The following is a 9,900-nucleotide window of genomic DNA, read 5'->3' on the forward strand; positions in this document are numbered from 1 at the left end:
TTTTGGGGCTAATGGGGTTTGGGGAGTTCAGGGGTTAATGTGGAGGTTTAGGAGTTAATGTGAAGTGGAGGGGTTAATGTGGGATGTGGGGGTTAATGTGGGATGTGGGGGGTTAATGTGGGGGTTTAGGGGTTAATGTGGGGTGTAGGGGTTAATGTGGGATGTAGGGGATTAATGTGGGGGTTTAGGGGTTAATGTGGGATGTAGGGGTTAATGTGGGATGTAGGGGGTTAATGTGGGGGGTTGGGGGTTAATGTGGGGGTTCAGGGGGTTAATGTGGGGGTTTAGGGGTTAATGTGGAGTTTAGAGGTTAATGTGGGGGTTTAGGGAGTTAGTGTGGGGTGTAGGGGGTTAATGTGGGGGTATAGGGGTTAATGTGGGGGTTTAGAAGTTAATTGTGGGGGTTTAGAGGTTAATGTGGGGAGTAGGGGTAAATGTGGAGTGTAGGGGGTTAATGTGGGGTTTAGGGGTTAATGTGGGGTGTAGGGGGTTAATGTAGGGTGAGGGGGTTAATGTGGGGTTTAGGGGGTTAATTGTGGGGGTTTAGAGGTTAATGTGGGGGTTAAGGGGTTAATGTGGGGTTTAGGGGGTTAATTGTGGGTTGTAGGGGTTAATGTGGGGTGTAGGGGTTAATGTGGAGTTTAGAGGTTAATGTGGGGGTTTAGGGGGTTAATATGGGGGTTTAGGGGTTAATGTGGAGTTTAGAGGTTAATGTGGGGGTTTAGGGAGTTAGTGTGGGGTGTAGGGGGTTAATGTGGGGGTATAGGGGTTAATGTGGGGGTTTAGAAGTTAATTGTGGGGGTTTAGAGGTTAATGTGGGGTGTAGGGGGTTAATGTGGGGTGTAGGGGGTTAATGTGGGGTTTAGGGGTTAATGTGGGGGTTTAGGGGGTTAATTGTGGGGGTTTAGAGGTTAATGTGGGGGTTAAGGGGTTAATTGTGGGGTGGAGGGGTTAATGTGGGTGTAGGGGTTAATGTGGGGGTTAAGGGGGTTAATTGTGGGGTGGAGGGGTTAATGTGGGATGTAGGAGTTAATGTGAGGTGTAGGGGGTTAATGTGAGGTGTAGGGGGTTAATGTAGGGTGAGGGGGTTAATGTGGGGGTTTAGGGGGTTAATTGTGGGGGTTTAGAGGTTAATGTGGGGGTTAAGGGGGTTAATTGTGGGGTGGAGGGGTTAATGTGGGGTGTAGGGGTTAATGTGGGGTGTAGGGGGTTAATATGAGGTGTAGGGGGTTAATGTGGGGTGAGAGGGTTAATGTGGGGTGTAGGGGGTTAATGTTGGGGTTTAGGTATTGGAAAAGATTTAGGGTTAAATTGAGGGGAACGTTTCAGATAGTGTTCGAGGTGTGGATGAGAGTCAGGGTCAAAGGTGAGGGGTAAGGCCAAGATCTGGCTGTGGGAGGGCATTAAGTCTCAGTGTTGGGGTCAGGGGTCAGGGGTCAGAGTCAGGGTGGGGTAACTCGTCATGGGGTTGGGGGTAAGGCATGGAGTATTGGTGCAGGGACGTTGATTAGGGTTGGGGTCAGGGGTCAGGGTGATCCCAGTAAAGTGTCCAGGAGTCAGAGGGGATTTGGCTCAGGGGGCGAGGGGAGGGCAGGAGGTGGGAGAGGCTGGGTGGGTGGGCTGGGGGGTCTCAGCCACTTACCGGGAATCGGGGTCTTTGCGGTCTGTGTCTGATTCACACTGAAAGACAAAAGGTTTACAGTGTAGAGGGAGCTTTACTCTGTATCTAACCCCGTGCTGTTCCTGTCCCTGGGAGTGTTTGATGGGGGGACAGTGTAGAGGGAGCTTTACTCTGTATCTAACCCCGTGCTGTCCCTGTCCCTGGAGTGTTTGATGGGGGGACAGTGTAGAGGGAGCTTTACTCTGTATCTAACCCGTGCTGTCCCTGTCCTGGGAGTGTTTGATGGGGGGACAGTGTAGAGGGAGCTTTACTCTGTATCTAACCCCGTGCTGTCCCTGTCCCTGTCCCTGAGGGTGTTTGATGAGGGGACAGTGTAGAGGGAGCTTTACTCTGTATCTAACCCCGTGCTGTTCCTGTCCCTGGGAGTGTTTGATGGGGGGACAGTGTAGAGGGAGCTTTACTCTGTATCTACCCCGTGCTGTCCCTGTCCCTGTCCCTGGGAGTGTTTGATGGGGGGACAGTGTAGAGGGAGCTTTACTCTGTATCTAACCCGTGCTGTCCCTGTCCCTGGGAGTGTTTGATGGGGGGACAGTGTAGAGGGAGCTTTACTCTGTATCTAACCCCGTGCTGTCCCTGTCCCTGGGAGTGTTTGATGGGGGGACAGTGTAGAGGGAGCTTTACTCTGTATCTAACCCCGTGCTGTCCCTGTCCCTGGGAGTGTTTGATGGGGGGACAGTGTAGAGGGAGCTTTACTCTGTATCTAACCCGTGCTGTCCCTGTCCCTGGGAGTGTTTGATGGGGGGACAGTGTAGAGGGAGCTTTACTCTGTATCTAACCCCGTGCTGTCCCTGTCCCTGGGAATGTTTGATGGGGGGACAGTGTAGAGGGAGCTTTACTCTGTATCTAACCGTGCTGTCCCTGTCCCTGGGAGTGTTTGATGGGGGGACAGTGTAGAGGGAGCTTTACTCTGTATCTAACCCGTGCTGTCCCTGTCCCTGGGAATGTTTGATGGGGGGACAGTGTAGAGGGAGCTTTACTCTGTATCTAACCCCGTGCTGTCCCTGTCCCTGGGGGTGTTTGATGGGGGGACAGTGTAGAGGGAGCTTTACTCTGTATCTAACCCCGTGCTGTCCCTGTCCCTGGGGGTGTTTGATGGGGGGACAGTGTAGAGGGAGCTTTACTCTGTATCTAACCCCATGCTGTCCCTGTCCCTGGGGGTGTTTGATGGGGGGACAGTGTAGAGGGAGCTTTACTCTGTATCTAACCCCATGCTGTCCCTGTCCCTGGGGGTGTTTGATGGGGGGACAGTGTAGAGGGAGCTTTACTCTGTATCTAACCCCGTGCTGTCCCTGTCCCTGGGGGTGTTTGATGGGAGGACAGTGTAGAGGGAGCTTTATTCTGTATCTAACCCCGTGCTGTCCCTGTCCCTGGGGGTGTTTGATGGGGGGGACAGTGTAGAGGGAGCTTTACTCTGTATCTAACCCCATGCTGTCCCTGTCCCTGGGGGTGTTTGATGGGGGGACAGTGTAGAGGGAGCTTTACTCTGTATCTAACCCGTGCTGTCCCTGTCCCTGGGGGTGTTTGATGGGGGGACAGTGTAGAGGGAGCTTTACTCTGTATCTAACCCCGTGCTGTCCCTGTCCCTGGGGGTGTTTGATGGGGGGGACAGTGTAGAGGGAGCTTTACTCTGTATCTAACCCCATGCTGTCCCTGTCCCTGGGGGTGTTTGATGGGGGACAGTGTAGAGGGAGCTTTACTCTGTATCTAACCCCGTGCTGTCCCTGTCCCTGGGGGTGTTTGATGGGGGGGACAGTGTAGAGAGGGTGTTCCATTGAACAGGGTGGAGGCAGTGGTGCAGATTATGAGAGATGAACCTTATCTTGAACCTTACCTTGCAGACTTCCCACATTTAAATTTCTTACCTGTGAATATAAAATGAACAGGTGCCTGGGTTAAGGTCGTGTCCGAGGGAGAAATCTACACAGAGCTGCGTTCTGTGTTGTCACCTCAGTCTTGTTGAATACAATCTGTGAATCTGCGTCTGAGACGCCTTGATCCAGCGAAATACTATCATTTCGAAAACCGTTTCTGGGTCTCCAAGTTAGGAGAGTGTTCACTGACACAGAGAGTCCTCACTGGACATCCATCGACCCATCTCCTCTCTCACACACTGAGTTACAAACTTCCTCAGGGATACCTTCACATTCATCCGTTTATTCTTGGATTGGAATTCATTTTTGCTGCTGTCAGCTCCCACAGGTATCACAAAACTCACCACTCCCCCTGACTCAGCACTGACCCTCCGACAGTGCCCACTCCCTCGGCACTGACCCTCCGACACTGCCCGCTCCCTCAGCACTGACCCTCCGACAGTGCCCACTCCCTCAGCACTGACCCTCCGACAGTGCCCACTCCCTCAGCACTGACCCTCCGACAGTGCCCACTCCCTCAGCACTGACCATCCGACAGTGCCCACTCCCTCAGCACTGACCCTCCGACAGTGCCCACTCCCTCAGCACTGACCCCCCCAACAGTGCCCACTCCCTCAGCACTGACCCTCTGACAATGCCCACTCCCTCAGCACTGACCCTCCGACAGTGCCCGCTCCCTCGGCACTGACCCTCCAACAGTGCCCGCTCCCTCAGCACTGACCTCCGACAGTGCAGCACTCCCTCAGCACTGACCCCCCGACAGTGCCCAATCCCTCAGCACTGACCCCCTGACAGTGCCCACTCCCTCAGCACTGACCCCCGACAGTGCCCACTCCCTCAGCACTGACCCTCCGATAGTGCCCACTCCCTCAGCACTGACCCCCCGACAGTGCCCAATCCCTCAGCACTGACCCCCCGACAGTGCCCACTCCCTCAGCACTCACCCTCCGACAGTGCCCACTCCCTCAGCCCTGACCCTCCGACAGTGCCCACTCCCTCAGCACTGACCCTCCGACAGTGCCCACTCCCTCAGCACTGACCCTCTGACAGTGCCCACTCCCTCAGCCCTGACCCTCCGACAGTGCCACTCCCTCAGCACTGACCCCGTGTGGATAACACTGGGATTCAGCGTGTTCAGGTGTAACACTGAAACCAAGAGCCACGTTCTGTGGATGTGGGAAAATGTAACGGAAACCCAAACTGCTGGGGAAACTCAGCAGGTCTGGCAGCGTCTGTGGAGAGAGAAACCGAGATAATATCTTGGGCTCTTGAGGAAGCTGATGTGGATCTGAAACATCGGCTCTGCTCCTCTCTGATGCTCTCTGACCTGCTGAGTTTCTGCAGGAGGTTCAGTTGTTTCTCGTCGTGTTGGTGATATATTGGTGGGTTTTGATATCAGTCCTGAACTGATGTTGTTTACGAATTAGTAACGAGGGACCTTGGGGAGTACAGATTTCACATTTCACAACCCAGTCAGTGACTCATCAGCAGGGCATCCCCTTTACAGATTAACACGTTTGTTTTGAGCTGATCTGGGTCGGGTTATTCAGAAGGCGGACGGTGTGATGGCTTTCATTCGCGGGGGATTGAGTTTAAGAGCGGCGAGGTCCTGCTGCAGCTCTACACAGCCCTGGTTAGACCACACCGGGAATATTGTGTCCAGTTCTGGTCACCTCATTATAGGAAGGATGTGGAAGGTTTAGAGAGGGTGCAGAGGGGATTTCCAGGATGCTGCCTGGATTGGAGGGTGTGTCTGATGGGGAAAGGTGGAGGGAGCGAGGACTTTTCCCATTGGAGTGTAGAAGGATGAGAGGGGGACTTGACAGAGGGTGACAAGACGATGAGAGACAGAGACAGAGCGGATAACCTTTCCCCAGGGTGGGGATGTCTATCACCGAGGGGGGGGCAGGATGTTCAGGTGATTGGAGGAAGGTTTCGGGGTGATGTCAGAGGGAGGGTCTTCACACAGAGAGTGGGGGGTGGGGGGGGATACACTGCCAGTGGTGGGAGCAGAGTCAGAGACATGAGGGACATTGAAGCGACTCTTGGATAGGCCCATGGGTGACGTTACAGTGAAGGGGATGGAGGTTAGTCTGACCATAGAGGAGGATAGAAGGCTAGCACAACATCGAGGGCCGAAGGGCCTGCACTGTGCTGGACTGTTCCAAGTTCTATGTTTTATGTCTATATACAGCCGAGATCCGGTCAATCTCCAGGCTTGTGCTAACATGTGGCAGGACTCAGGGGTGTGACGCTGGGATAACGCAGCCAGACAGGCAGCATCCGAGGAACCGGAGAATCGATGTTTCCAGCATAAACCCTTCACCAGGAAAAGGGGAGGGGGTGGGGGATTGGGGGGGGGGACGGTAGCTGACAGTGCAACAGGTGAATGGGGGGGTGGGGTAAAGGTGATAGGTCAGAGGGGAGGGTGGTGGAGTGGGAAGGGGCAGGTAGGACAGGTCATGGGGAGCTGGAAGTTTGGAACTAGGGTGAGGTGGGGGAAGGGGAAATGAGGAAGCTGTTGAAGTCCACATTGATGCCCTGGGGTTGGAGTGTTCCGAGGCGGAAGATGAGGCGTTCTTCCTCCAGGCGTCTGGTGGTGAGGGAGCGGCGGTGAAGGAGGCCCAGGACCTCCATGTCCTCGGCAGAGTGGGAGGGGGAGTTGAAATGTTGGGCCACGGTGTGGTTGATTGGCGCGGGGTGTCCCGGAGATGTTCCCTGAAGCGCTCTGCTAGGAGGCGCCCAGTCTCCCCAATGTAGAGGAGACCGCATCGGGAACAACGGATACAATAAATGATATTGGTGGATGTGCAGGTAAATTTCTGTCAGATAGAGTCATGGAGCTGTAACAGCACAGAAACAGGCCCTTCGGCCCATCCCGTCCATGCTGACCCAGATATCCCAACCAAATCTAGTCCCACCTGCCAGCACCCGGCCCATATCCCTCCAAATCCTTCCTATCCATGTCCCCATCCAGATGCCTCTTAAATGTTGTCATTGTACCAGCCCCCACCACATCCTCTGGCAGCTCATCCCATACACGTACCACCCTCTGGGGGAATAAGTTGCACCTTAGGTCTCTTTTATATCTTTCCCCTCTCACCCTAAACCTATGCCCCTCTAGTTCTGGACTCCCCACCCCAGGGGGAAAAGACCTTGTCTATTTACCCTCTCCATGCCCCTCATGATTTTATAAACCTCTATAAGGTCACCCCTCAGCCTCCGACGCTCCAGGGAAAACAGCCCCAGCCTGTTCAGCCTCTCCCTGTAGCTCAGACCCTCCAACCCTGGCAACATCCTTGTCAATCTTTTCTGAACCCTTTCAAGTTTCACAACATCTTTCCGATAGGAAGGAGACCAGAATTGCACCCAATATTCCAACAGTGGCCTAACCAATGTCCTGTACAGCCGCAACATGACCCTCCTAACCAATGTCCTGGAGAGATGAGCACTGGGAGACAGGATAGAGAGAGGATTTCTCTGGAGTTAGTTTGAATTCACACTTACTCAAAGCGATGATAATTCCAGCCACAAACATGACCACGGCCAGAATAAGACCGGTTGTTCGCAAAGTATCGTAATCTGTGAAGAGATGAAATCACGGTGAGGAACATGAGGGACGCTGACTCCTCGTCTGAGCTGATGTGTAATACGCAGCGAGGTGACTTGCATCAAGGAATTTGGACACAGCAAGATCCCACACACAGCCAGGGAGTGGAGGTAGAGTAACGAGGAGCGAATACTGGGCCCTGGACGGGAGAGGTCAGCTCTCTCACTCTTTATGATCATCATCAGGAAATATCACTCAGGTTCAACACAGAGTCGGCCGCTCCCCCAGCACTGACCCTCCGACAGTGCTCACTCCCTCCGCACTGACCCTCCGACAGTGCCCACTCCCTCAGCACTGACCCTCCGACAGTGCCCACTCCCTCAGCACTGACCCTCCGACAGTGCCCACTCCCTCAGCACTGACCCTCCGACAGTGCCCACTCCCTCAGCACTGACCCTCCGACAGTGCAGCGCTCCCCCAGCACTGACCCTCCGACAGTGCCCACTCCCTCAACACTGACCCTCTGACAGTGCAGCGCTCCCCCAGCACTGACCCTCCGACAGTGCCCACTCCCTCAGCACTGACCCTCCGACAGTGCCCACTCCCTCAGCACTGACCCCTTGACAGTGCCCACTCCCTCAGCATTGACCTCCGACAGTGCCCACTCCCTCAGCACTGACCCTCCGACAGTGCCCACTCCCCCAGCACTGACCCTCCGACAGTGCCCACTCCCCCAGCACTGACCCTCCGAGAGCGCCCACTCCCTCAGCACTGACCCTCCTACAGTGCCCACTACCTCAGCACTGACCCTCCGACAGTGCCCACTCCCTCAGCACTGACCCTCCGACAGTGCCCACTACCTCAGCACTGACCCTCCGACAGTGCCCACTCCCTCAGCACTGACCCTCCAACAGTGCCCACTACCTCAGCACTGACCTCCGACAGTGCCCCCTCCCTCAGCACTGACCCTCCGACAGTGCCCACTCCCCCAGCACTGACCCTCCGACAGCGCCCACTCCCTCAGCACTGACCCTCCTACAGTGCCCACTACCTCAGCACTGACCCTCCGACAGTGCCCACTCCCTCAGCACTGACCCTCCGACAGTGCCCACTACCTCAGCACTGACCCTCCGACAGTGCCCACTCCCTCAGCACTGACCCTCCGACAGTGCCCACTACCTCAGCACTGACCCTCCGACAGTGCCCCTCCCTCAGCACTGACCCTCCGACAGTGCCCACTCCCTCAGCACTGACTCTCCGACAGTGCCCACTACCTCAGCACTGACTCTCCGACAGTGCCCACTCCCTCAGCACTGACCCTCCGACAGTGCCCACTCCCTCAGCACTGACCCCTTGACAGTGCCCACTCCCTCAGCATTGACCCTCCAACAGTGCCCACTCCCTCAGCATTGACCTCCGACAGAACCCACTCCCTCAGCATTGACCTCCGACAGTGCCCACTCCCTCAGCACTGACCCCTTGACAGTGCCCACTCCCTCAGCATTGACCTCCGACAGTGCCCACTCCCTCAGCACTGACCCCCGACAGTGCTCACTCCCTCAGCATTGACCCTCCGACAGTGCGGCACTCCCTCCGCACTGACTCTCCGACAGAGCCCACTCCCTCAGCACTGACCCTCTGACAGTGCGGCGCTCCCTCAGCATTGACCCTCCGACAGTGCCCGCCCCTCAGCACTGACCCTCCGACAGTGTAGCAAGTGTGAGTCTGTGTGAGAGAGTATGCGTGTGAGTGTGTGTGTTAGTGTGTGTGTGTGTGAGTGTGTGTGTATGAGTGTGTGTGTTGGTGTGTGAGTGTGTGTAAGTCGGTGAGTGTGTGTGTGAGTGTGTGTGTGTTTGTGTGTGGGTGTATGAGTGTGTGTGTGTATGTGTGAGAGAGTGTGTGTGTGAGTGTGTGTGTAAGGTGTGTGTCTGTGAGAGAGTGTGTGTGTATGAGTGTGTGTGTGTGAGAGTGTTGGTGTGTGAGTGTGTGTGTGTGTGTGTAAGTGTGTGTGTGAGTGTGTGTGTGTTGGTGTGTGTGTGAGTGTGTGTGTGTTGGTGTGTGTATGTGTTGGTGTGTGTGTGCAGGTGTGTTGGTGTGTGTGTGAGTGTGTGTGTGAGAGTGTGTGTGAGAGTGTGTGTGTGAGTGTGTGTGTGTTGGTGTGTGAGTGTGTGTGTGTGTGTGTGTAAGTGTGTGTGTGTTGGTGTGTGTGTGAGTGTGTGTGTTGTTGTGTGTATGTGTTGGTGTGTGTGTGCAGGTGTGTTGGTGTGTGTGAGTGTGTGTGAGATGTGTGTGTGTGTGTTGGTGTGTGTGAGTGTGTGTGAGTGTGTGCGTGAGTGTGTGTGTGTGTGTGTGAGTGAGTGTGTGTGTAGGTGTGTTGGTGTGTGTGTGTGTTGGTGTGTGTTGGTGAGTGTGAGTGTGTCAGTGGGTCCTTACCGTATGTGAACTGCTCCTGATTGCTGGAGGTCACTGTGGATTGAAGAGAGAGATCACTCAGTGAGTCGTTCCTGGGTCCCGGGTCCCGGGTGGTGTTGAGCTGATGGTGTCTCCATCCCACTGCAGCCTGACCCCTGGCCTGTGCCTGTGATTACCTGCAGGCCCTACTCCCAGGCCAGCCTGCTGTGTCTGTGTCCAACCTTCGGCCCTCTCCTCACTGCCTGCCCCTCTCCCCTTCCCACTCTGTGCTCTTCTCTCTCTCTCTCTCCATTCGGCCCCTCTGTCCCTGCTGCTATCATCTCTCTCTTCCTTTCCCACTCTGTGATGTTCTCTCTCTCTCTCTCTCTCTCTATCTCCCTATCTCA

The 9,900-nt window shown here is 55.2% G+C and overlaps 1 protein-coding gene across 1 annotated transcript in view; it reads right to left on the bottom strand.

Moving 5' to 3' along the window:
- Window positions 1–1,638: 1,638 nt before the first annotated feature.
- The window catches only part of LOC132808759 (von Willebrand factor A domain-containing protein 7-like), an 82,926-nt gene continuing 74,664 nt past the window's right edge, over window positions 1,639–9,900 (bottom strand). The window contains exon 16 of the mRNA XM_060822203.1: window positions 1,639–1,680. Coding sequence (XP_060678186.1) covers window positions 1,639–1,680 — 42 coding nt within the window. The remainder of the gene's footprint in view (window positions 1,681–9,900) is intronic.

This window comes from Hemiscyllium ocellatum, assembly GCF_020745735.1.
Source record: "Hemiscyllium ocellatum isolate sHemOce1 chromosome 38 unlocalized genomic scaffold, sHemOce1.pat.X.cur. SUPER_38_unloc_3, whole genome shotgun sequence".
NCBI lineage: Eukaryota > Metazoa > Chordata > Chondrichthyes > Orectolobiformes > Hemiscylliidae > Hemiscyllium > Hemiscyllium ocellatum.